At 37.7% G+C, this 27,869-nt stretch overlaps 2 protein-coding genes across 2 annotated transcripts in view; both read left to right on the top strand.

The window, feature by feature from the left end:
- Nucleotides 1-12,061, top strand: part of ubqln4 (ubiquilin 4) — a 29,972-nt gene extending 17,911 nt beyond the window's left edge. Inside the window, exons 9-11 of the mRNA XM_062047255.1 lie at nt 9,280-9,395; nt 9,471-9,696; nt 9,790-12,061. Coding sequence (XP_061903239.1) covers nt 9,280-9,395; nt 9,471-9,696; nt 9,790-9,942 — 495 coding nt within the window. The 3' untranslated portion in view covers nt 9,943-12,061. The remainder of the gene's footprint in view (nt 1-9,279; nt 9,396-9,470; nt 9,697-9,789) is intronic.
- A 386-nt stretch (nt 12,062-12,447) lies between these two features.
- Nucleotides 12,448-26,900, top strand: LOC133650242 (ras-related protein Rab-25-like). Its single transcript, XM_062047256.1, has 5 exons — nt 12,448-12,657; nt 17,754-17,949; nt 18,094-18,287; nt 26,504-26,584; nt 26,644-26,900. Exons 1-5 carry the CDS (start codon nt 12,471-12,473, stop codon nt 26,766-26,768), a joined length of 783 nt encoding a protein of 260 aa, XP_061903240.1. The 5' UTR covers nt 12,448-12,470; the 3' UTR covers nt 26,769-26,900.
- Nucleotides 26,901-27,869: the final 969 nt, after the last annotated feature.

The following is a 27,869-nucleotide window of genomic DNA, read 5'->3' as shown; positions in this document are numbered from 1 at the left end:
GTAACTAATTAGATTACCATAGTAACTGGTATATCATCCATAAGCGCAGATTCCAACCATTGAAATACTGTGTATAGTTGAAGACTTACGGTCATTAGAAAACATGACTGCACATCATAATGGGAGCTACACTTTCCATCTTAGAGAGCAAAAAAAATTATTTGGGAATGTCCGGCGAGCCAGATTGAAAAGCTCAACGGGCCGCATGTGGGCCCCGGGCCTTAATTTGCCCAGGACTGCATTAAACAATGTAACTTTACCATGAATTGATTAACGTGGACCCCGACTTAAACAAGTTGAAAAACTTATTCGGGTGTTACCATTTAGTGGTCAATTGTACGGAATATGTACTTCACTGTGCAACCTACTAATAAAAGTCTCAATCAATCAATCAGACTTAAGCAAGTTGAAAAACTTATTCGGGTGTTACCATTTAGTGGTCAATTGTACGGAATATGTACTGTACTAATACAAGTTTCAATCAATCAATCAAAAACAACGTTTTCCAAAATAAGAGATCAACTTCAACTCAAGTTATGGAAAAAAATGCCAACATGGCACTGCCATATTTATTATTGAAGTCACAAAGTGCATCATTTTTTTTAACATGCCTCAAAACAGCAGCTTGGAATTTGGGACATGCTCTCCCTGAGATAATTCTGATACCCATTACAACTATGACAAATACTATATTTTGACTTTCACAAAGTGCATTCATTTAAAACATTTTTAAACATTCCTCAAAACAACAGCTACAAAAACAATGAAGGCACACAGCTTCAGTCCAGAGTATACTAGAGCATACTTGCCAACCTTGAGACCTACGAATTCGGGAGATGGGGCGGGGCGGGGTTTGGTGGTTGCAGGGGGTGTTTTTTGTAGCGTCCCGGAAGAGTTAGTGCTGCAAGGGGTTCTGGGTATTTGTTCTGTTGTGTTACGGTGCGGATGTTCTCCTGAAATGTGTTTGTCATTCTTGTTTGGTGTGGGTTCACAGCGTGGCGCATATTTGTAACAGTGTTAAAGTTGTTTATACGGCTACCCTCAGTGTGACCTGTATGGCTTTTGATCAAGTATGCATTGCATTCACTTGTGTGTGTAAAAGCTGCATATATTATGTGACTGGGCCGGCACGCTGTTTGTATGGAGGAAAAGCGGACGTGACGACAGGTTGTAGAGGACGCTAAAGGCAGTGCCTTTAAGGCACGCCCCCAATAATGTCCGGGTGGAAATCGGGAGAAATTCGGGAGAATGGTTGCCCCAGGAGATTTTCGGGAGGGGCACTGAAATTCGGGAGTCTCCCGGGAAAATCGGGAGGTTGAAACCGATACCGATAATTTCCGATATTACATTTTAAAGCATTTATCGGCCGATATCGGCAGGCCGATATTATCGGACATCTCTATTACATACCTTAATTGTTTCCAAACGGTGTGTGTAACACGGCAGTAAAACAACTGATCAAACAAAACAGAAGTCATGGTCATGGACCCACTAGCTGTGGAAGCCAGCTCTCCAATCAGCTAAACAGACTCAATAACTCTACAATGACGTTTTAGTGAATGTACGAAGCTGAAACAATACACAAAGAATGCCATTGTAAGTTAATAATACTAGCACAGACACTCATAAACATGTTAGCATATTAGCTAATGCTAACGACACTAGCTTGATTACATTACCATAGCACGTACAAATATGCATGAAAACACTTACATACATCACACATGGGGCGGTCGGGTAAATAAGAACAGTTTAGTTCAGGGGTCGGCAACCCAAAATGTTGAAGGAGCCATATTGGACCAAAAATACAAAAACAAATCTGTATGGAGCCGCAAAAAATTAAATGCTATATTGTGTGTCATGAGATATACATTGAATTAAGAGGACTTAAAGGAAACTAAATGACCTCAAATATACCTACAAATGAGGCATAATGATGCAATATGTACATATAGATAGCCTAAATAGCATGTTAGCATCGATTAGCTTGCAGTCATGCAGTGACCAAATATGTCTGATTAGCACTCCACACAAGTCAATAACATCAACAAAACTCACCTTTGTGCATTCATGCACAAAGTTAAAAGTTTGGTGGACAAAATGAGACCCAAAAAGAATTGGCATAAAACACGTCCTAGAAAGTCGGAGAAAGTTATATATGTAAACAAACTAAGGTGAGTTCAAGGTCCGCCAAAATTAGTAGGACAAAACGGCGCTCGCCAAATACTCAAATCAGTGAAGCATGTTTAATATAAACAGTGGGTTTGTGTCATGTTTGTCCTCCTACAGAAACCATACTAAAACAAAAAATATATTTTTTCCCCCTCATCTTTTTCCATTTTTCATACATTTTGGAAAAAGCTCCAGAGAGCCACTAGGGCGGCGCTAAAGAGCCGCATGCGGCTCTAGAGCCGCGGGTTGCCGAACCCGGTTTAGTTATATTGTAAAGCTTCCAAACGTTGCTTGGAGTGATTGATGAAGAATCCGCACGAGTAGAAACGCTATAGGCGGCGAGAAGGCACGACGGCACGTCAACTTTGGTTCAAAGCTTTAAATAACAGGAAACACTGTAGGCATTCACCCGGCTGCACCTGCAGTCAGCAAACTCGTCCAAAAGATGGCGCCATACCACAAATAATAACACACGATCTAAGTGTTTTTGCATGTGTTTGATGAAAACTAATTGCTCTATGGCCGTCAGCAAAGAAAATTCCATAAATTAGCTGTGCCGTTTTATTAACCGCAGGGTACAAAGCGTGGGGAAAAAAGTAGTAGCTTATAGTCTGGAATTTACATTATTGTTAGCTATTCTACTCATATTAAATGCAAATATACAGTATGCCAGGCATGTGAATAGGCCTGCCTCGCCACTTTTGGTATTTCCACTTATCTGGTCACGTGCTAGCATGCTAACGCTTTATACCACCATTTCAGCTAATTTTGTATGATTGAACCCTTAAAATTGTTGATTTTGATACGTGGCGCCATCTTAGGTGTATGCTAGTGCTGCGTGCCATTTACCTGGGAAGTTGGAAGTCGGAGCTGCGAGTGACGTTACAGCCGACGTGAGCGTTCCCGTTACGAGGTCGGGAACCAAGGTGGCCACATCCACGAAAAAGCAATTTTTGCGCTTGCCTTGACTGGATATAAACAACTTGCGGGAAAATATGCACGCTTTTTGCAACCTTCAAACCCAGTTAATGAAAAGGAAAAAGGCGTTATTGCTAGCAATGTAGAACATATATACCACAGGAAGGTTACAATATATAAACGTCCAACAAGACATTGTACATGGCTGATTTAGTGTAGCAAAAGTGCTAATACTGGATATTATAGAAGCTTATATTATTGTTGACATTCAGAGCAGCCATTTTTGCAGCCAACTTGGGGGTGGTGAAAATGTTCCAGGGAAGAAATCCAGTTGAAATTCAAGCTAGGAACGCGGAAAATCTGACATCCCAGTCCAGATGGAAGACAACATAACATTCTCATGAAGCTGCGTTTTTAAAGATTCATTTGTGCGTCAAAATATAGCCTCTCATCAGCCGCATGTACTCGCTGTTCCTCTTGCCTAAACGCCACACTAAGTTGCAGACAATCAGGAGCATGGAAACAGGCTCGCTCGTCAGCTAATCATCGAGCTAGCTTACATGTTGTCGCCTCTGTTCGTTCTCTGAGCGGCTGTCTACTTTGCTGCTCATCATATTTGAATGATTACAATCCGAACACGGTTAGTTCCAAACAGGCTTGTACGGTATACCAGTACTAATAAAGTACTGAAGAATTAAAATATATACTATTCTGCGTCTGAAAAATACTGGTACTTTTGGGTTTTTTTATGGACTTGACTATCTTATTTAATGACAAAATTGTTTTTTTATTGCAGTAAGAAACACATTTTAATGTATCATAAGCTGTTCTGTTAGAATAAAGCCACTTATGGCAATTTATTGTGGTCCCCTTTATTTTGAACGGTATCGAAATTAGGGATGATATTCGAAAACCGTTTCTCCCGATGCTTAGATAAGATAAGAACCGATGCCATGGATTCGAATCCCTTTTTGAGAACCGTTTCCCGTTATCGAAGCCACTATACCGTATTTTCGCGACCATAGGGCGCATCGTATTAAAAGGCGCCGTGTCAGTTACGGGTGTTATTTCTGTATTTAACGCATAAATAAGGCGCAGCATATTTTGGGGCGCAGGCATGGTTAAACATACGCTAGTTTAAAACATACGCTAGCATGCATGGACGCTGTTTTAGAAAGGCAGCAGGAGCAAAGCAGAGTTCGGTTGTACTTTATTGAAGAATTTTTAATGTACTCAAATTAGGGCTGAGCGATATGGCCTTTTATTAATATCTCGATATTTTTAGGCTATGTCACGATACACGATATATATCTGGATATTTTGCCTTAGCCTTGAATGAACACTTGATGCATATAATCACAACAGTATGATGATTCTATGTGTCTACATTACAACATTCTTGTTCATTCTGCATTAATATATGCTAATTTTAAACTTTCATGCTGAGAGGGAAATCACAGCTAAGTCAATTGACCAAAAGTGTATTTATTAAAGAGTTATTAAGCAGTGGCACAAACGTTCATGTCATTTCAAAGCAGAAAGTGCAAGATTGTCAGAGACATTTTAAAACACGCTATGAGTGCACTTTTGTGCATGATGTCACTAAGATGACATATCAAAACAACACTAAATTAAAGTGCACTTTTTGTACAGAACGCCACTACAATAGTTTAAAACAAATAAAGTGCACTTTTGTGCATGATGTCACACAAGATTTTTCAATAAGTGTCAAATAAAAATGAGCTGCATAATATGAAATCAAATGGTTTATGTCCTTCGCTATGTGGTAGGTTCCTGCGGACGTTATCTCCTTCTGTTGTTGACTAATTTTTTCATACGGTGTTGATGTGGAAATGGTTGCTTCGGCATTTTGTTGGTGTGACGCCGAACGGAGATGTTGACATCCGGGTTTAAGCACTCTTCCTTCTCTAGCGGGGGACTTTTCACATGATGCTACATATTAGCAGTAATGCTACTTTTTGTAGCAACGCTTTTGCCGCATACTTGACATATTACGGTTGTCTGTTCGACATCTTCCCGCTTGAAGCCAAACCACCGCCAGACGATGGACCCCCTGCTGTTTTTCTTGGGAATTAATTCTTCCTTCATTTGTACCAGATTCGCACCTTCTTTCTCTCGTATTACCACTCGCGCCGCTCCGCCGTGGAGCTCCTCGGAAAAGATGCCGGCTTTTGCGGAAGCTGCAACAACAGTGCAAGCAGACACGTTAGCTCAAGCATCCACGATCCGTTCACAAATTGTGGCGTAACTGCCTCTCTGTTTTCGTGAAGCCGTGTTCGTCTGTCATCCATCGCTCCCATGACGCTCACAACCTCACTTTGAACGTCCTGTTTACACCCATGTCCAGCGGTTGGAGTTCCTTCGTCATGCCTTAATGATGACTCAGGTGGAAACTTTTCTTTCGGCAGCGTCTTCCCCTCGAAAATCACCATAGATGGCAGTTTCTGTCCATTACATAGCAAGCTAGCACAACAGTAAAAGCCGACTTCTCTTGCCCCGTTGTGCTTATGGATTGGCTACCGTGCTGGTCCCCTTCTTCTCCACAGTGTGCTTCACCGGGATGTCGAAAGTGAGCGGCACCTCGTCCATGTTGGTGATGTGTTTGTCGGCAATTTTTTTATTTACAACACACATAGCAGCACTATATGCTCACTGAGGGCGTCCTCTCTCACCTGAAACCTTCACCCTTTAACGTCCGCATGCTGTCCTCAGTTACGTCCGCCTTTCCTCCATACAAACAGCGTGCCGGCCCAGTCACATAACATCTACGGCTTTTGGAACTCAGTGCACACACAACAACCTATCTGGATTTGATAAGGAATCAGTTCGATAAGAGGATTTGATAATGGCATCGACATCGATAATTTCTTAACGAACATCATCCCTAATCGTAATACATTTTGGTACCACACCAAAATATTGGTATCTGGACAACCGTAGATCCGAACCAGTTGTAGTGCTAGAGCACATATATCAAACTCAAGGCCCCGGGGCCAAATCTGGCCCGCCACCTTATTTTATGTGGTCCGCGAAAGCCTGGAAAAAATATGCGTTAATAAAATGCTTAACCTTTTCTTATTAAGTATATTTGTTCTTTCCCTTTTGACATTAAAAATCACCTACTGCATGCAATTGCATATCTTTTGAAATTCAATATTATATTATCATGTATTCCAAAAATATATAATGTTAATAAATACTGTACTAAATATCTGACTCAAAATTTTAAAACAAATTATCAATCAAATTGTAGACTGTAAAGTTGACAATAGATTTTACTGTTAAATTCCGTCGACTGAGTTTTTTACCGTAAAATCAACTTTGGTACTGTTTTTCTCCATATACAGTAAGACATAAAAAAAAAAAAACATTAAAACAAGATTTTACAGTAAAAAATACTGGCAGCTCTGTTGCTTGAATTTTACTGCTAAAAACAGAGGTATTGTTTTTCCCCATTCTATTTATTACATTTTTGTATATGCTGTAAAAAACCCACTGCTTTTACTGTAAAATTCTGGTGACTGAGCTGACAGTTTTTAAAGTAAAATTTAAATATTTTTTTTGCAGCTTATGTAGAAAAATATATTGTTAATGTATTATATATATTCATATATTACTCATTGTTGAGGGCAACCATAACTGTGATGTGGCCCTCAATGAAAACCAGTTTGACTCCCCTGTTCTAGAGTATGTATTGGTATCCAGCGCAAATGTATATTTTGGATTATAAACCGAGGTCACAACACAGGAAGTATATTAGTCGATGCATGTTACATTACATTTTCCATGATAATAATGTTAATAACTTATATACTAAAAAAAACTAAACATTCTGTGGTACATTACATGGGACAAGTGTCAAAAAGGTTGGTAGATGAGAGTAAATGTAAAGGAACAATATATTGTAGAAATGCACCCAATTGCAGGAAATTTCGTCTTGATTTTCAACATTTTCTTTTTGGATTTGCGTTGCAGCCTTTCATGCCAGTAGAAATGTTCCTTTTTTCTTAATTTTCCTCTTTTTATCAGAAATGGTGCTCACATCATCTGATTTTGATACTTGATCCCATCTTAGATGTATGCTAACCTCTCATATATTGGCATGCTCAATGTTTTCGGCTCGTATTTTAGCAAATTTTATTCGTATAAACCTAAAATATCATGGCTTTCCATACTTGGCGCCATCTTAGAAGTACACAAACTGTTTCATGCCAACATTTTATGCTAGCTTTTTCTGCTAATTGTATTTGTTAAAACCTAAAAACCATGGCTTTTGTTACTTGACACCATCTTAGGAATATGCTAACTTTTCTTATGTTATCATTCTAAAATAAGCATGTTCATTTTGATCATTTAAAACTACAATTCATGGATTTTGAGACTTGTATTTATCCTGCAAGTATGCCAACATTTTATGCTAGCTTTTTAGGTACCGTATTTTTGGACTATAAGTCGCAGTTTTTTTCATAGTTTGCCCGGTGGTGCGACTTTTACTCAGGAGCGACTTATGTGTGAATTTATTAACACATTACCGTAAAATATCAAATAATATTATTTAGCTCATTCACGTAAGAGACTATAGACCAGGGGTCACCAACCTTTTTGAAACCAAGAGCTACTTCTTGGGTACTGATTAATGCGAAGGGCTACCATTTTGATACACACTTAAGTAAATTGCCAGAAATAGCCAATTTGCTCAATTTACCTTTAACTCTGTTATTATTAATAATTAATGATATTTACACTTAATTGAACGGTTTAAAAGAGGAGAAAACACCGAAAAAAATGCCAATTAAATTTTGAAACATAGTTTATCTTCAATTTTGTATCTTTAAAATTCTAAATTCAACGGAAAAAAAGAAGACAAAAACTTAAAAAAATAATTTATGGAACATCATTAGTAATTTTTCCTGATTAAGATTAATTTTAGAATTTTGATGACATGTTTTAAATAGGTTAAAATCCAATCTACACTTTGTTAGAATATATAACAAATTGGACCAAGCTATATTTCTAACAAAGACAAATCATTATTTCTTCTAGATTTTCCAGAACAAAAATTTTAAAATAAATTTAAAAGACTTTGAAATAAGATTTAAATTTGATTCTACAGATTTTCTAGATTTGCCAGAATCATTTTTTTGAATTTTAATCATAATAAGTTTGAAGAAATATTTCACAAATATTCTTCGTCGAAAAAACAGAAGCTAAAATGAAGAATTAAATTACAATTTATTTATTATTCTTTACAATAAAAAAAATACATTTACTTGAACATTGATTTAAATTGTCAGGAAAGAAGATGAAGGAATTTAAAAGGGAAAAAGGTATATGTGTTTAAAAATCCTAAAATCATTTTTAAGGTTGTATTTTTTCTCTAAATGTGTCTTTCTGAAAGTTATAAGAAGCAAAGTAAAAAAATTAATGAATTTATTTAAACAAGTGAAGACCAAGTCTTTAAAATATTTTCTTGGATTTTCAAATTCTATTTGAGTTTTGTCTCTCTTAGAATTAAAAATGTCGGGCAAAGCGAGACCAGCTTGCTAGTAAATAAATAAAATTTCAAAAATAGAGGCAGCTCACTGGTAAGTGCTGCTATTTGAGCTATTTTTAGAACAGGCCGGCGGGCTACTCATCTGGTCCTTACGGGCTACCTGGTGCCCGCGGGCACCGCGTTGGTGACCCCTGCTATAGACGTATAAGATTTCACGGGATTTAGCGATTAGGAGTGACAGATTGTTTGGTAAACGTATAGCATGTTCTATATGTTATAGTTATTTGAATGACTCTTACCATAATATGTTACGTTAACATACCAGGCATGTTCTCAGTTGTTTATTTATGCCTCATATAACGTACACTTATTCAGCCTGTTGTTCACTATTCTTTATTTATTTTAAATTGCCTTTCAAATGTCTATTCTTGGTGTTGGGTTTTATCTAATAAATGTCCCCAAAAAATGAGACTTATACTCCAGTGCGACTTATATATGTTTTTTTTCTTTCTTTATTATGCATTTTCGGCCGGTGCGACTTATACTCCGGAGCGACTTATACTGCGAAAAATACGGTAGTTGTATTTGTTATTAGTGCGTCGTCATTTGGAATAGAAGACATGTAGGATAGAGCTAATTTGGAAGAGTTAGTGAGGTGGTATGTCTGTTTGCAGATGCAGAACCCAGAGGCGCTGTCGGTCATGTCCAACCCTCGGGCCATGCAGGCACTTATGCAGATCCAACAGGGTCTACAGACGCTGCAAACAGAAGCACCGGGCCTCATGCCGAGGTCAGGCCCCACTACAAAAAAGTAATGCAGCATTTTCACCACCCTTTCTGACGTCTGTGTTTCTCTCTGGCCCAGTTTAATGTCCGGCGGCATTCCCGGCATCCCCACCGGCGGCATCCCCGGCATCCCCACCGGGGGCATTCCCGGCATCCCCACCGGGGGCAGCGTGCCCCCTGAGAACCCCGCATCCCCGCCCAGCAGCACCGCAACGCAGCCAAACGCCGCTCAGCAGCAGCTGATGCAACAGATGCTCCAAATGTTTGCCGGCGCCGCGGGAGGGGGAGGAGGAAGCGGCGTAGCGGTACGACTCCGGCAAACGAAAGACGTCTCTTTTTTTTTTTTCTCTCTTCACCCTTTTTTTAAAAAAACATGACGGTTATGTCTCCTCCTGCAGAACCAGACCCCAGAGGTGCGCTTCCAGTCCCAGCTGGACCAGCTGAACGCCATGGGCTTCATCAACCGCGAGGCCAACCTGCAGGCCCTCATCGCCACCGGAGGAGACATCAACGCCGCCATCGAGAGACTGTTGGGCTCTCAGCCCTCGTAAAGACACACACACACACACTCACGTACACACACACACAAACAGCACACACTCATATACACAAACACAATGCCGCAAAAGTAACTTTACAAAGACACTTGGGCAAGATCTGACACACCTCCTTTCTGCTTTTGTTCATTCGCTAACCCCCCTCTCCCCTTTCTTTGGCGTCATCCCTTCAACCACTCTTCATCTTGAAGGGTGGTCCGGACGCATTCAAACCTTTTCTCCGTTTGTCGTCTCCTTCTTTGCAAAGTACGACGTGATTGGCGGAGGACGATTGCTAACATTTATCCAACATCACCCCCTCCCCTCCCCCCAAACAGTCCCTTTCAGCGCCTCCAAATGCTAGTTAAGTGCTTTAGCGATGACGCCCTCCACACGTGTTAGTCATTCCAGGTGAAAGTGCCCGCTCGTGGGTGTGCAGTGTCTTTGTGTGTCTGAGGCACCGCTGCTGTGCCTTGTGTTCCCCCCCCCCTACACCCCCACACCCGTCCTGGTACCACAAAGTCAAGACGGTGCAATGCGAAACCTCCGTGTGTGTGTTTGTGTGTGTGTGAGGGAAGAAGAGGGTTTGTGAGTTCCACCCACGCATCCACACGCCGGACTTTCAACTTTAATCAAAACCGTTGACACGCAGAGGGCACCATTATAGAGGTTCATTTGTGTCTTTGTTATGAAAGCTTTTTACGACATTAAATTTATGTAAGCAATTGTTTTGCGTTTGGATTTTGTGAACTGAATTTTTTACATCAATGCTGACATAGTCACTAAAAACTGTGTTTAAAAAATTAAGTACATACAAAAATTCAGTCTAGAAAAATTAGGTGTTTGAAAATTCAGTGCCAAAGAAAATCAGTCTAAAAAAAATTCAGTGTTTTAAAATTCTGTACGGAAATAAATGTATCTAAAAAAAATGCAGCGTTTTAAATTCAGTGTATAAAAATTATCTAAAAATGTCAATGTATTCAAAAATGTAGTTAAAAAAAATTCAGTGCAAAAAAAAATCAGTGTAAAAATTCAGTGCGAAAAAAATCTGTGTAAAATTTCCGTCCAAATAAAAATTCAGTGCAAAAAAAATCTATATGAAAATTCAGTCCAAAAATGTCAGTGCAATAAAAATCAGCCCAAAAAAAATCAGTGTAAAAATTCAGTCCAAAAATGTCAGTGCAATAAAAATCAGCCCAAAAAAAATCAGTTTAAAAATTCAGTCCAAAGAATCAGTTGTTTAAAATTCAGTGCAGAAAAATTCAGTGTACAAAATCTCTAAAAATGTAAATGTAGGAAAATTCAGGGTAAAAAAAATCTGTGTAAAAACCTAGTCAAAAAATATTCACTGGTGGAAAACCAATTCAATGCAAAATAGAAATCAGTGTGTAAAAATCCAGTACAATAAAAAATTCAGTGTACGAAAATTACAAGGTCAATAAATTCCTTGCAAAAATATTTGTTGCTTCAAAACTCAAGAGTCACATGTGGTACATTGAGACTCAAGCAATCCATCCTGTCTCAGAAGCAGCCAAAGAGATGAGTTTTGAACAACAAATATTTCCGCACTGATTTTCCCACATTGCATTTTTTGCACAGTATTTTAAAACACTAACAAACTGAGTTTTGAAACACACAATTTGCCGACTAATTTTTTCTCAATGAAATTGTCCGTATAATTCCATTCAGTTCACAAAAAGTCAGTTACATGAATTCCGTTCCATAAAACTTAGGTAATAAAGACACAAGTAACCTCCTCACAAATACAAATGAAGCAAACAAGCGTTCCTTTCATTATTTTCTGATGATTTACTTCTTTTGTTCTTTTTTTTCTTTTTCTTTCTCTCTCTCGAGTTGTCGCGTTTAAATTAAAACAATGAAAATCAGTTCAACGATGAAAATAAAAGGCTTTACAAACAGTTCCGCGAATCTAGCGCTAGCTCGTCTTGATACCTTTTTGTTTTCTTTTGGAAAAATCCCAGCGTTGGAGTTGCGGTTACCATGGCAACCGCTTCAACAGCTTGGTTGATCTCGGCTATCAAAGCAAAACGGAAATCCATCTCTCAATTGAACATGTTGGAACTAACTTTTAACAGTACTGTACTAAAATGAAAATAAAAGGTGGTCAAAACTGTCTCTGCTCTGCTTTATGACAACGGCATTAAAAAACTCTTTGTAGTGCGGGAGCTTTTCTTCTGCACTGGGAAGAAAAGAAAGCTTAATACAAAACAAACATTGATTCAAACAAGTGTTGAAAATTTGGCATTCCCACAAAAAACTTTCCAGGTACTCTCTGCAGTTAAGTCATCAGTTTAATGCATGATCCTTATCAATCAAAGTGTCTTTGGCCCAACAGGTGCACTCACCTGTCAGGCAAGCTTTTTTTTGTCCTCACAGGGCTCGGCCAATACCTGGGAGTGGTTCTACCTGTTGCACCTGCTCCCCTCCCTCCTCCCTCACCTGTCAGCTGACGAGGGATGGGCCCCCCCCCCCCCCCCCCCCCTCGCCGCCTCTACCTGTGCGCAGAGTAAAGAAGGAAGTGGATGGAGGCGGTCCAACCGGTTCTCTCTTCCACCTCAGCACTCTCCAAGCCGGAGAGAGTCCATCGGGGTCTGGATGTATTTGCCAAGCGTTTAGAGGGGGGGGGTTCTCGTAGAGCGGCTTCACATCGGATCCAGGAGGCACGTGAACGCAGCATGGGGGACGAGACGTACAATTTTGTCTTCAAGGGTGAGTCCCGCTTGCTGACTGGCTGTGATTGAACTTGCCTTTACTTCTCTGTACATGCTGCATTGGTGGGTTTTTTTTACATCAGGGGTGCCCACTGAGGGCCACAGACTGACAAGTCAAAGGATGCGGGGGCCGTTTTGCAGAACTAAAAAATACAATTTTGGTAAAAATGGTGTGTGAATGCTGAAGAGCCAAAGCCGAACTGAAATGCTAACAGTTAGCACGCTGGCCTGATAGTGTCAGGTAACAAAAAAATTATGTGAAAAATCTAGCATGCTAACAGTTAGCATTAATGAAATACCTAAATATATGACACTGAGGTGTATACCTGCTAAAAGAAAAGAAGCTAGCATGCTAATGTTAGCGTGCCAAAATGCTATTTGTAGCATGCATCAAGAACCAAACTATGTTAATGTGAGGTGTACACCTGAATAATATATTTAAAATTCTAGCATGCATCAATTACCAAAATATGACTAAGGTGTATACCTATACAATTAGCATGCTAACAGTTATCATTCGTCAAGAATCCAATTTATTCCACTAAAAGCCACAGACTGACAAATCAAAGGGCGAATTGCTAGTTTTCACTTTCAAAACCTGTACGATACACAGATTGTTTTCAAAGAACTAGAAAATAAAATGTTGGTAAAAATGGTGAGTGAATGCTGAAGAGCCAAAGCCGAACTGAAATGCTAACAGTTAGCACGCTGGCCTGATAGTGTCAGGTAACAAAAAAATATGAGAAAAATTATTTGAAAAATCTACAATGCTAACAGTTAGCATTAATGAAATCCCTAAATATATGACACTGAGGTGTATACCTGCTAAATAAATAAAAAAGCTAGCATGCTAATGTTAGCGTGCCAAAATGCTATTTGTAGCATGCATCAAGAACCAAACTATGTTACTGTGAGGTGTATACCTGAATAATATATTTAAAATGCTAGCATGCATCTATTACCAAAATATGACTAGGGTGTATAGCTATACAATTAGCATGCTAACAGTTATCATTCGTCAAGTATCCAAATTATTCCACTAAAAGCCACAGACTGACAAATCAAAGGGCGTATTGCTGGTTTTCACTTTCAAAACATGTACAATACACAGATTGTTTTCAAAGAACTAGAAAATAAAATTTTGGTAAAAATGGTGTGTGAATGCTGAAGAGCCAAAGCCGAACTAAAATGCTAACAGTTAGCACACTGGCCTGATAGTGTAAGGTAACAAAAAAATATGAGAACAATTATTTAAAAAATCTAGCATGCTAACAGTTAGCATTAATGAAATCCCTAAATATATGACACTGAGGTGTATACCTGCTAAAAAAAAAAAAAAGCCAGCATGCTAATGTTAGCGTGCCAAAATGCTATTTGTAGCATGCATCAAGAACCAAACTATGTTACTGTGAGGTGTATACCTGAATAATATATTTAAAATGCTAGCATGCATCTATTACCAAAATATGACTAGGGTGTATACCTATACAATTAGCATGCTAACTGTTATCATTCGTCAAGTACCCAAATTATTCCACTAAAAGCCACAGACTGACAAATCAAAGGGCGAATTGCTAGTTTTCACTTTCAAAACCTGTACGATACACAGACTGTTTTCAAAGAACTAGAAAATACAATTTCGGTAAAAATGGTGTGTGAATGTTGAAGAGCCAAAGCCGAAATAAAATGCTAACAGTTAGCACGCTGGCCTGATAGTGTAAGGTAACAAAAAAAATATGAGAAAAATTATTTTAAAAATCTAGCATGCTAACAGTTAGCATTAATGAAATCCCTAAATATATGACACTGAGGTGTATACCTGCTAAAAAAAAAAAGCTAGCATGCTAATGTTAGCGTGCCAAAATGCTATTTGTAGCATGCATCAAGAACCAAACTATGTTACTGTGAGGTGTATACCTGAATAATATATTTAAAATGCTAGCATGCATCTATTACCAAAATATGACTAGGGTGTATACCTATACAATTAGCATGCTAACAGTTATCATTCGTCAAGTATCCAAATTATTCCACTAAAAGCCACAGACTGACAAATCAAGGGGCGTATTGCTGGTTTTCACTTTCAAAACATGTACAATACACAGATTGTTTTCAAAGAACTAGAAAATAAAATTTTGGTAAAAATGGTGTGTGAATGCTGAAGAGCCAAAGCCGAACTAAAATGCTAACAGTTAGCACACTGGCCTGATAGTGTAAGGTAACAAAAAAATATGAGAACAATTATTTAAAAAATCTAGCATGCTAACAGTTAGCATTAATGAAATCCCTAAATATATGACACTGAGGTGTATACCTGCTAAAAAAAAAAAAAAGCCAGCATGCTAATGTTAGCGTGCCAAAATGCTATTTGTAGCATGCATCAAGAACCAAACTATGTTACTGTGAGGTGTATACCTGAATAATATATTTAAAATGCTAGCATGCATCTATTACCAAAATATGACTAGGGTGTATACCTATACAATTAGCATGCTAACAGTTATCATTCGTCAAGTACCCAAATTATTCCACTAAAAGCCACAGACTGACAAATCAAAGGGCGAATTGCTAGTTTTCACTTTCAAAACCTGTACGATACACAGACTGTTTTCAAAGAACTAGAAAATACAATTTCGGTAAAAATGGTGTGTGAATGTTGAAGAGCCAAAGCCGAAATGAAATGCTAACAGTTAGCACGCTGGCCTGATAGTGTCAGGTAACAAAAAAATATGAGAAATATTATTTAAAAAATCTAGCATGCAAACCGTTAGCATTATTGAAATGCCAAAATCTATGACACTGAGGTATATACCTGCTAAAAAAAAAGCTAGCATGCTAATGTTAGCATGCCAAAATGCTATTTGTAACATGCATCAAGAACCAAAATATATTACTCTGAGGTGTGTACCTGGAAAACTTCATTTAAATTGCTAGCATGCTAACATTAGCATCAACTACCAAAATATGACTAATGTTATCTAAAAATCTAGCATGCTAACTGTTAGCATTCATGAGATACCAATATCTGTGACGCTGAGGTGTATTAAAAAAAAGATAGCATGCTCATGTTAGCATACCAAAATTATATTTGTAATATGCATCAAGGTATAATTCATCAAGTAACAAACGTATTCCACTAAGGGCCACAGACTGACAAATCTAAGGACGTGGGGGCCTTTTTTGCTAGTTTTCACTTTTGAAACCAGTACAATAAATAGATATTTTTCAAAAAACTAAAACATACAGTTGTGGTAAAAATTTTGTCAAAATGCTGAAGAGCCAAAATGAAATGCTAACAGCACGCTGGCCTGATAGTGTCCGGTATTAATAAAATATGAGAAAAATTATCTTAAAAAAAAACAGAATGAATGAAATACCAAAATCAATGAAACTGAGGTCTGTACCTGTTTAAAAAGCAAGCACACTAATATTAGCATGCTAAAATGCTATTTTTAACCAAATATGTTACTCTGAGGTGTGAGCCTGAATAATTTGTTTAAAATGCTAGCATGCTAACATTAGCATGCATCAAGTACCAAAATATGACTGAGGTGTATACCTATAAAATTAGCACCAAAAAAAAGCTAATATTAGCATGCGGAAATGCTATCTGTAACATGCATCAATTACAAATATATTTTACTGTAAAGGTGTGTACCTGAAACATTAATTTAAAATGCAAGCTTGCGAAAACATTAACATGTATCAAGTACCAAAATATGACTGAGGTGTATACCTATAAAATTAGCAACAACAACAAAAAACTAGCATGCTAAAAGGTATCATTTGTCAAGTAAAACAATTAGTCTACTCCAAGCCACAGACTGACAAATCAAAGGATGCGGGGTCCATTTTGCTAGTTTTCACTTTCAAAACCAGTACTATACAGATTTTTTTCAAAGAACTAGAAAATAAAATTTTGGTTAAAAAAATTTGTGTAAATACTGGAGAGCCAAAGCCGAACTGAAATGCTAACAGTTAGCATGCTGGCTTGATAGCGTCAGGTAACAAAAAACATGAGAAAAAAATATCTAAAAATCTAGCATGCTAACTAATAGTTTGCATTAATAAAACACAAAAATACCTGTAAAAAAGCTAGCATGTTAATGTTAGCATGCTAAAATGCTATTTGTAACTTGCGTCTAGAACCAAAATATATTACTCTAAGGTGTGAGCCTGAATAATTTGTTTAAAATGTTAGCATGCTAACAATAGCATGTATCAAAATATGATTGAGGTGTATACCTATACAGTTGGCAAAAAATCTAGCATGCTAAAAGTTAGCATTAGTGAAATACCAAAATATGACACTAAGGCTGGCATGTGAAAAAGCTAGCATGCTAAAATGCTATCTGTAACATGCATCAATTACCAAAATACATATAAGATTTGGTGAGCGCTACCAGCATTTTGTGCCCATGGAAACACTCATTTCCCTCCAAAGTCACATTATAATGCTCACAATCTCACCAAGTATATATTTCTAATTAAAATATCTAACTCAGGTGTATACTTATAAAATTTGCACACACAAAAAAAAGCTAACATGCTAATGGGTATCATTTGTGAAGTAAAAAAGTCATTCCACTAACGGCCACAGACTGACAAATCAAAGTGCTAGTTTTCACCTTTTTAAACCAGTACAATGTATAGATGATAATAAAAATATTTGACGCCGAGGTGTATAGTTGCAAAAGTAGCATAAAAGCTAGAATGCTAATATTAGAATGCTAATGATTAGGCCGTGGACCGTAAAAAAATAGCTATAAATGGCATAAAACAACTTTGAAGTTTTGCTCCATTTTCCTAACATTTTGCTGTTTATTTGAATAAAAACAATATTTATCCCTTTCTTGTGTACTTTTAAACGGAACTTTATCGTCATTGCACCTGCTAGAAGCTCATTTTGGTCACAAACTAACATATTTACCCCGCCAACACTCAAATGTAATGGTGAGAGCCAAAAGAGTCAACCAAAATATGCAGTTAATGCACTGTAAGAGCTGGCAGCGCCCCGTGTGGCTCAAGCTTGGAACTGCAGCTAGTAAATGTTGTGTTTCAATGTGTTTTTACCCTCTTTTTTTCCCCTCCTAGTGGTTCTAATCGGGGAGTCCGGTGTCGGCAAGAGCAACCTGCTGACCCGCTTCACCAAGAACGAGTTCAACCACGACAGCCGCACCACCATCGGTGTGGAGTTCAGCACCCGCACCGTCCAGCTGGACAACTGCACCATCAAGATGCAAGTGTGGGACACGGCCGGACTGGAGCGCTACCGGGCCATCACCTCAGCGTGGGTACACACACACACACACACACACACACACACACACACACACACACACCAGCTGTAATGTGCATGCCAGGCCTCTAGTTGGCCATCATTTCTTGTCTTTTTCTGTATGGGTTTGATGAGGTGGTATGGAAACGTTGGCAGGTATTACAGAGGGGCTGTGGGCGCCCTGCTGGTCTTCGACATCACCAAGCACCTGACCTACGAGAGCGCCGAGCGCTGGCTGAAAGAACTGTACGACCACGCAGACCCTCACATGGTGGTCATGCTGGTGGGCAACAAGAGCGACCTGGAGCACCTGAGGACCATACCTGCTGAGGAGGCCAGGGCCTTTGCAGGTGAAACACCAGGGGGGAGGATCTTTGACTGGCACTTTGACACTTGGTTCCAAAAACAGCAAACTCTCATGTTTTATAGATGATCTTTGACTGGCACTTTTACACTTGGTCCTTAAAAACAGCAAACTCTCCTGTGCTATAGATGATCTTTGACTGGCACTTTTACACTTGGTTCGCAAAAACAGCAAACTCTCATGTTTTACAGATGATCTTTGACTAGCACTTTTACACTTGGTCTTTAAAAACAGCAAACTCTCCTGTTTTATAGATGATCTTTGACTAGCACTTTTAAACATTGTCCTTAAAAACAGCAAACTCTCCTGTTTTATAGATTATCTTTGAATGGCACTTTTACACTTGGTTCTCAAAAACAGCACACTCCTCTACTATAGATGATCTTTGACTAGCACTTTTAAACATTGTCCTTAAAAACAGCAAACTCTCCTGTTTTATAGATTATCTTTGAATGGCACTTTTACACTTGGTTCTCAAAAACCGCACACTCCTCTACTATAGATGATCTTTGACTGGCACTTTTACACTTGGTCCTTAAAAACAGCAAACTCCTGTTTTATAGATGACCTTTGACTAGCACTTTTACACTTGGTTCTCAAAAACAGCAAACTCCTCTACTATAGATGATCTTTGACTAGCACTTTTACACTTGGTCCTTAAAAACAGCAAACTCTCCTGTTTTATAGATGATCTTTGACTGGCACTTTTACACTTGGTTCTCAAAAACAGCAAACTATCATGTTTTATAGGTGATCTTTGACTAGCACTTTTACACTTGGTTCTCAAAAACAGCAAACTCCTGTTTTATAAATGATCTTTGACTGGCACTTTTACATTTGGTTCGCAAAAACAGCAAACTCTCCTGTACTATGGATGATCTTTGACTGGCACTTTTACACTTGGTTCTCAAAAACAGCAAACTCTCATGTTTTATAGATGATCTTTGACTATCACTTTTACACTTGGTCTTTAAAAACAGCAAACTCTCCTGTTTTATAGATGATCTTTGACTAGCACTTTTACACTTGGTCCTTAAAAACAGCAAACTCTCCTGTTTTATAGATGATCTTTGAATGGCACTTTTACACTTGGTTCTCAAAAACAGCAAACTCCTCTACTATAGTTGATCTTTGACTAGCACTTTTACACTTGGTCCTTAAAAACAGCAAACTCTCCTGTTTTATAGATGATCTTTGACTAGCACTTTTACACTTGGTTCTTAAAAACAGCAAACTCTCCTGTACTATAGATGATCTTTGACTGGCTCTTTTGCACTTGGTTCTCAAAAACAGCAAACTCATGTTTTATAGATGATCTTTGACTAGCACTTTTACACTTGGTCCTTAAAAACAGAAAACTCTCCTGTACTATAGATGATCTTTGACTGGCTCTTTTGCACTTGGTTCTCAAAAACAGCAAACTCTCATGTTTTATAGATGATCTTTGACTAGCACTTTTACACTTGGTCCTTAAAAACAGCAAACTCCTGTTTTATAGATGATCTTTGAATGGCACTTTTACACTTGGTTCTCAAAAACAGCAAACTCCTCTACTATAGATGATCTTTGACTAGCACTTTTACACTTGGTCCTTAAAAACAGCAAACTCTCCTGTTTTATAGATGATCTTTGACTAGCACTTTTACACTTGGTTCTTAAAAACAGCAAATTCTAATGTCCAGTAGAGGATCTCTGACTGGCACTTTTACACTTGGTTCTCAAAAACAGCAAACTGATCTTTGACTGGCACTTTTACATTTGGTTCTCAAAAACAGCAAACTCTCCTGTACTATAGATGATATTTGACTGGCACTTTGACACTTGGTTCTCAAAAACAGCAAACTCTCATGTTTTATAGATGATCTTTGACTAGCACTTTTACACTTGGTCCTTAAAAACAGCAAACTCTCTTGTACTATAGATGATCTTTGACTGGCACTTTTGCACTTGGTTCTCAAAAACAGCAAACTCTCATGTTTTATAGATGATCTTTGACTAGCACTTTTACACTTGGTCCTTAAAAACAGCAAACTCTCCTGTTTTATAGATGATCTTTGAATGGCACTTTTACACTTGGTTCGCAAAAACAGCAAACTCCTCTACTATAGATTATCTTTGACTAGCACTTTTACACTTGGTCCTTAAAAACAGCAAACTCTAATGTCCAGTAGAGGATCTCTGACTGGCACTTTTACACTTGGTTCTCAAAAACAGCAAACTTCTATTTTATAGATGATCTTTGACTGGCACTTTTACATTTGGTTCTCAAAAACAGCAAACTCTCCTGTACTATAGATGATATTTGACTGGCACTTTGACACTTGGTTCTCAAAAACAGCAAACTCTCATGTTTTATAGATGATCTTTGACTAGCACTTTTACACTTGGTCCTTAAAAACAGCAAACTCTCCTGTACTATAGATGATATTTGACTGGCGCTTTGACACTTGGTTCTCAAAAACAGCAAACTCTCATGTTTTATAGATGATCTTTGACTAGCACTTTTACACTTGGTCCTTAAAAACAGCAAACTCTCCTGTTTTATAGATGATCTTTGAATGGCACTTTTACACTTGGTTCGCAAAAACAGCAAACTCCTCTACTATAAATGATCTTTGACTAGCACTTTTACACTTGGTCCTTAAAAACAGCAAACTCTAATGTCCAGTAGAGGATCTCTGACTGGCACTTTTACACTTGGTTCTCAAAAACAGCAAACTCCTATTTTATAGATGATCTTTGACTGGCACTTTTACATTTGGTTCTCAAAAACAGCAAACTCTCCTGTACTATAGATGATATTTGACTGGCGCTTTGACACTTGGTTCTCAAAAACAGCAAACTCTCATGTTTTATAGATGATCTTTGACTAGCACTTTTACACTTGGTCCTTAAAAACAGCAAACTCTCCTGTACTATAGATGATCTTTGACTGGCACTTTTGCACTTGGTTCTCAAAAACAGCAAACTCTCATGTTTTATAGATGATCTTTGACTAGCACTTTTACACTTGGTCCTTAAAAACAGCAAACTCTCCTGTTTTATAGATTATCTTTGAATGGCACTTTTACACTTGGTTCGCAAAAACCGCAAACTTCTCTACTATAGATGATCTTTGACTAGCACTTTTACACTTGGTCCTTAAAAACAGCAAACTCTCCTGTTTTATAGATGATCTTTGGCTAGCACTTTTACACTTGGTTCTTAAAAACAGCAAATTCTAATGTCCTGTAGAGGATCTCTGACTGGCACTTTTACACTTGGTTCTCAAAAACAGCAAACTGATCTTTGACTGGCACTTTTACATTTGGTTTTCAAAAACAGCAAACTCTCCTGTACTATAGATATTTGACTGGCACTTTGACACTTGGTTCTCAAAAACAGCAAACTCTCATGTTTTATAGATGATCTTTGACTAGCACTTTTACACTTGGTCCTTAAAAACAGCAAACTCTCCTGTACTATAGATGATCTTTGACTGGCACTTTTGCACTTGGTTCTCAAAAACAGCAAACTCATGTTTTATAGATGATCTTTGACTAGCACTTTTACACTTGGTTCGCAAAAACAGCAAACTCCTCTACTATAGATGATCTTTGACTAGCACTTTTACACTTGGTCCTTAAAAACAGCAAACTCTCCTGTACTATAGATGATCTTTGACTGGCACTTTTACACTTGGTTCTCAAAAACAGCAAACTCATGTTTTATAGATGATCTTTGACTAGCACTTTTACACTTGGTCTTTAAAAACAGCAAACTCTCCTGTTTTATAGATTATCTTTGAATGGCACTTTTACACTTGGTTCTCAAAAACAGCACACTCTACTATAGATGATCTTTGACTGGCACTTTTACACTTGGTCCTTAAAAACAGCAAACTCTCCTGTTTTATAGATGATCTTTGACTAGCACTTTTACACTTGGGTCTCAAAAACAGCAAACTCCTCTACTATAGATGATCTTTGACTAGCACTTTTACACTTGGTCCTTAAAAACAGCAAACTCTCCTGTTTTATAGATGATCTTTGACTGGCACTTTTACACTTGGTTCTCATAAACAGCAAACTATCATGTTTTATAGGTGATCTTTGACAAGCACTTTTACACTTGGTTCTCAAAAACAGCAAACTTCTGTTTTATAAATGATCTTTGACTGGCACTTTTACATTTGGTTCGCAAAAACAGCAAACTCTCCTGTACTATGGATGATCTTTGACTGGCACTTTTACACTTGGTTCTCAAAAACAGCAAACTCATGTTTTATAGATGATCTTTGACTAGCACTTTTACACTTGGTCCTTAAAAACAGCAATCTCTCCTGTACTATAGATGATCTTTGACTGGCTCTTTTGCACTTGGTTCTCAAAAACAGCAAACTCTCATGTTTTATAGATGATCTTTGACTAGCACTTTTACACTTGGTCCTTAAAAACAGCAAACTCTCCTGTTTTATAGATGATCTTTGAATGGCACTTTTACACTTGGTTCTCAAAAACAGCAAACTCCTCTACTATAGTTGATCTTTGACTAGCACTTTTACACTTGGTCCTTAAAAACAGCAAACTCTCCTGTTTTATAGATGATCTTTGACTAGCACTTTTACACTTGGTTCTTAAAAACAGCAAATTCTAATGTCCAGTAGAGGATCTCTGACTGGCACTTTTACACTTGGTTCTCAAAAACAGCAAACTCCTATCTTATAGATGATCTTTGACTAGCACTTTTACACTTGGTCCTTAAAAACAGCAAACTCTCCTGTACTATAGATGATCTTTGACTGGCTCTTTTGCACTTGGTTCTCAAAAACAGCAAACTCATGTTTTATAGATGATCTTTGACTAGCACTTTTACACTTGGTCCTTAAAAACAGAAAACTCTCCTGTACTATAGATGATCTTTGACTGGCTCTTTTGCACTTGGTTCTCAAAAACAGCAAACTCTCATGTTTTATAGATGATCTTTGACTAGCACTTTTACACTTGGTCCTTAAAAACAGCAAACTCTCCTGTTTTATAGATGATCTTTGAATGGCACTTTTACACTTGGTTCTCAAAAACAGCAAACTCCTCTACTATAGATGATCTTTGACTAGCACTTTTACACTTGGTCCTTAAAAACAGCAAACTCTCCTGTTTTATAGATGATCTTTGACTAGCACTTTTACACTTGGTTCTCAAAAACAGCAAACTCATGTTTTATAGATGATCTTTGACTAGCACTTTTACACTTGGTCCTTAAAAACAGAAAACTCTCCTGTACTATAGATGATCTTTGACTGGCTCTTTTGCACTTGGTTCTCAAAAACAGCAAACTCTCATGTTTTATAGATGATCTTTGACTAGCACTTTTACACTTGGTCCTTAAAAACAGCAAACTCTCCTGTTTTATAGATGATCTTTGAATGGCACTTTTACAGTTGGTTCTCAAAAACAGCAAACTCCTCTACTATAGATGATCTTTGACTAGCACTTTTACACTTGGTCCTTAAAAACAGCAAACTCTCCTGTTTTATAGATGATCTTTGACTAGCACTTTTACACTTGGTTCTTAAAAACAGCAAATTCTAATGTCCAGTAGAGGATCTCTGACTGGCACTTTTACACTTGGTTCTCAAAAACAGCAAACTGATCTTTGACTGGCACTTTTACATTTGGTTCTCAAAAACAGCAAACTCTCCTGTACTATAGATGATATTTGACTGGCACTTTGACACTTGGTTCTCAAAAACAGCAAACTCTCATGTTTTATAGATGATCTTTGACTAGCACTTTTACACTTGGTCCTTAAAAACAGCAAACTCTCTTGTACTATAGATGATCTTTGACTGGCACTTTTGCACTTGGTTCTCAAAAACAGCAAACTCTCATGTTTTATAGATGATCTTTGACTAGCACTTTTACACTTGGTCCTTAAAAACAGCAAACTCTCCTGTTTTATAGATGATCTTTGAATGGCACTTTTACACTTGGTTCGCAAAAACAGCAAACTCCTCTACTATAGATGATCTTTGACTAGCACTTTTACACTTGGTCCTTAAAAACAGCAAACTCTCCTGTACTATAGATGATCTTTGACTGGCACTTTTACACTTGGTTCTCAAAAACAGCAAACTATCATGTTTTTTAGGTGATCTTTGACTGGCACTTTTACACTTGGTCCTTAAAAACAGCAAACACCCCTGTACTATAGATGATCTTTGACTGGCACTTTTACACTTGGTTCTCAAAAACAGCAAACTCTCATGTTTTATAGATGATCTTTGACTAGCACTTTTACACTTGGTCTTTAAAAACAGTAAGCTCTCCTGTTTTATAGATGATCTTTGACTAGCACTTTTACACATTGTCCTTAAAAACAGCAAACTCTCCTGTTTTATAGATTATCTTTGAATGGCACTTTTACACTTGGTTCTCAAAAACAGCAAACTCTCCTGTTTTATAGATGATCTTTGAATGGCACTTTTACACTTGGCTCGCAAAAACAGCAAACTCTCCTGTTTTATAGATGATCTTTGAATGGCACTTTTACACTTGGTTCGCAAAAACAGCAAACTCTCCTGTTTTATAGATGATCTTTGAATGGCACTTTTACACTTGGTTCGCAAAAACAGCAAACTCTCCTGTTTTATAGATGATCTTTGAATGGCACTTTTACACTTGGTTCGCAAAAACAGCAAACTCCTCTACTATAGATGATCTTTGACTAGCACTTTTACACTTGGTCCTTAAAAACAGCAAATTCTAATATCCTGTAGATGATATTTGACTGGCACTTTTACACTTGGTCCTTAAAAACAGTAAACTCTCCTGTTTTATAGATGATCTTTGACTGGCACTTTTACACTTGGTTCTCAAAAACAGCAAACTATCATGTTTTATAGATGATCTTTGACTAGCACTTGTACACTTGGTCCTTAAAAACAGCAAACTCTCCTGTACTATAGATGATCTTTGACTGGCACTTTTACACTTGGTTCTCAAAAACAGCAAACTATCATGTTTTTTAGGTGATCTTTGACTGGCACTTTTACACTTGGTCCTTAAAAACAGCAAACACCCCTGTACTATAGATGATCTTTGACTGGCACTTTTACACTTGGTTCTCAAAAACAGCAAACTCTCATGTTTTATAGATGATCTTTGACTAGCACTTTTACACTTGGTCTTTAAAAACAGTAAGCTCTCCTGTTTTATAGATGATCTTTGACTAGCACTTTTACACATTGTCCTTAAAAACAGCAAACTCTCCTGTTTTATAGATTATCTTTGAATGGCACTTTTACACTTGGTTCTCAAAAACAGCAAACTCTCCTGTTTTATAGATGATCTTTGAATGGCACTTTTACACTTGGCTCGCAAAAACAGCAAACTCTCCTGTTTTATAGATGATCTTTGAATGGCACTTTTACACTTGGTTCGCAAAAACAGCAAACTCTCCTGTTTTATAGATGATCTTTGAATGGCACTTTTACACTTGGTTCGCAAAAACAGCAAACTCTCCTGTTTTATAGATGATCTTTGAATGGCACTTTTACACTTGGTTCGCAAAAACAGCAAACTCCTCTACTATAGATGATCTTTGACTAGCACTTTTACACTTGGTCCTTAAAAACAGCAAACTCTCCTGTTTTATAGATGATCTTTGACTAGCACTTTTACACTTGGTTCTTAAAAACAGCAAATTCTAATATCCTGTAGATGATATTTGACTGGCACTTTTACACTTGGTCCTTAAAAACAGTAAACTCTCCTGTTTTATAGATGATCTTTGACTGGCACTTTTACACTTGGTTCTCAAAAACAGCAAACTATCATGTTTTATAGATGATCTTTGACTAGCACTTGTACACTTGGTCCTTAAAAACAGCAAACTCTCCTGTTTTATAGATGATCTTTGACTGGCACACTTACACTTGGTTTTCAAAAAGGGCAAACTCTCCTGTACTATAGATTATCTTTGACTGGCACTTTGACACTTGGTTCTCAAAAACAGCGTGGGACAAATTTTCAAGCGTTGACCGGTCCGCGGTGCCAAAAAGGTTGGGGACCACTGATTTAAAGGATCTTTGACTAGTCTTGTTGTAGTATGTCCTTAAGAACAGCAGAGCGCTACTGTCATATATAGGATCTTTGAACTGCATGGTTGTTCCTGTAGTGTATTTCTGACTACTTGTATTTGTACTGTGCTCCCCGTGATCAGAGAAGAAGGGTCTGTTGTACATGGAGACGTCTGCGTTGGATTCCACCAACGTGGAAGCGGCCTTCACGGACGTCCTCACAGGTACGTGCCTTTCAAATCTTTCCCCGGGGCTCAGCGGTCTGACGCTTCTTGTGTGGCAGCGATCCACCGCAAGGTGGCGAGCAGAGAGGTGACCCGGGGCTCCATCAGCGCCGTCACCCTGTCGGCGCCCATCAGTCCCAGCAGCGACGGCCAGGAGGAGGGCAGGAGGTGCTGCGGCAGCTGAGCGCCAGCACGGACTCACACCGTGTAAGTTGCATGAAAAAGGCCAACACTCCGGACTTTCTTGGTGAAGTCGTGTCGTTGTTGTAAATCAAAGCCCTGGCAATCATTTGGAATAAATTATTTAATTATTTTGCCCAATGACTTGATGAATGCTTATACACATCACTATTATTACTATCATCAACACTATTATGCATGTGGGCTGTCTTCCACTAAGGAAGTCCAATGTGATTGGTTGGATTGTGGCCATAGTGGACCATCTGGTCTTTTTAAGATCTGTGATGTCACACCAAGAAGAAGGCTGAAGTGACAAATCAACGATTTCTCTACCAACTCTTTGTCTGCACACAAGAATCTTTTGCTAATATTTCAAGAAGACATGATGATGAACACAATCAATTATCCTCGACACACCTGATGTCCGCAGCAGGTATTAACTGGCCTCCCCCTACGAAATACAATCACACTCTTCCCAATCAAATTGTCAAATCTCCGTCTATTTGAACACAGCCCAACAATTAGTATCACTGTTGTCATTATTATTATTATTACTATTACTGTACTATCACCATTAAGATCATTATAATTATCACTGTTCTTATTATAACTATCATCATTATAATTATCACTGGTATTGTTGTTATTATTACTATCACCATTATCATTATTACTACTATCACTATTGTACAGTCATTATATCACTATTATTACTATAACATTATCATTATAACTATCTCTGTTATCACTATAACTATCACCATTATCATCATTATAATTGTCACTGGTATTGTTATTATTACTATCACCGTTATTATCATTATTACTACTATCACTATTGTACAGTATTTATATCAATATTATTACTATAACTATCACCAGTATCATTATAATTATCACTATCACTGTTATTACTATAACTGTCACCATTATCATCATTATAATTATCACTGGTATTGTTATTGTTACTATCACCGTTATTATCATTATTACTACTATCACTATTGTACAGTATTTATATCACTATTATTACTATAACTATCACCATTATCATTATAATTATCACTATCACTGTTATTACTATAACTATCCCCATTATCATCAT

The sequence above is a fragment of the Entelurus aequoreus genome, linkage group LG05 (assembly GCF_033978785.1).
Source record: "Entelurus aequoreus isolate RoL-2023_Sb linkage group LG05, RoL_Eaeq_v1.1, whole genome shotgun sequence".
NCBI lineage: Eukaryota > Metazoa > Chordata > Actinopteri > Syngnathiformes > Syngnathidae > Entelurus > Entelurus aequoreus.
The sequence above is the reverse complement of the archived record's forward strand: the minus strand, read 5'-3'. Positions and strand labels throughout refer to the sequence as shown.

What these genes read in the sequence shown, in the direction of transcription:
- LOC133650242 (XM_062047256.1), top strand. Translation starts at nt 12,471, where the DNA reads ATGGAGGCGGTCCAACCGGTTCTCTCTTCCACCTCAGCACTCTCCAAG. An exon ending in GTACAATTTTGTCTTCAAGG is followed by an intron (nt 12,658 to 17,753) that starts GTGAGTCCCGCT and finishes TTCCCCTCCTAG; the next exon opens with TGGTTCTAATCGGGGAGTCC. An exon ending in GGAGGCCAGGGCCTTTGCAG is followed by an intron (nt 18,288 to 26,503) that starts GTGAAACACCAG and finishes CCCCGTGATCAG; the next exon opens with AGAAGAAGGGTCTGTTGTAC.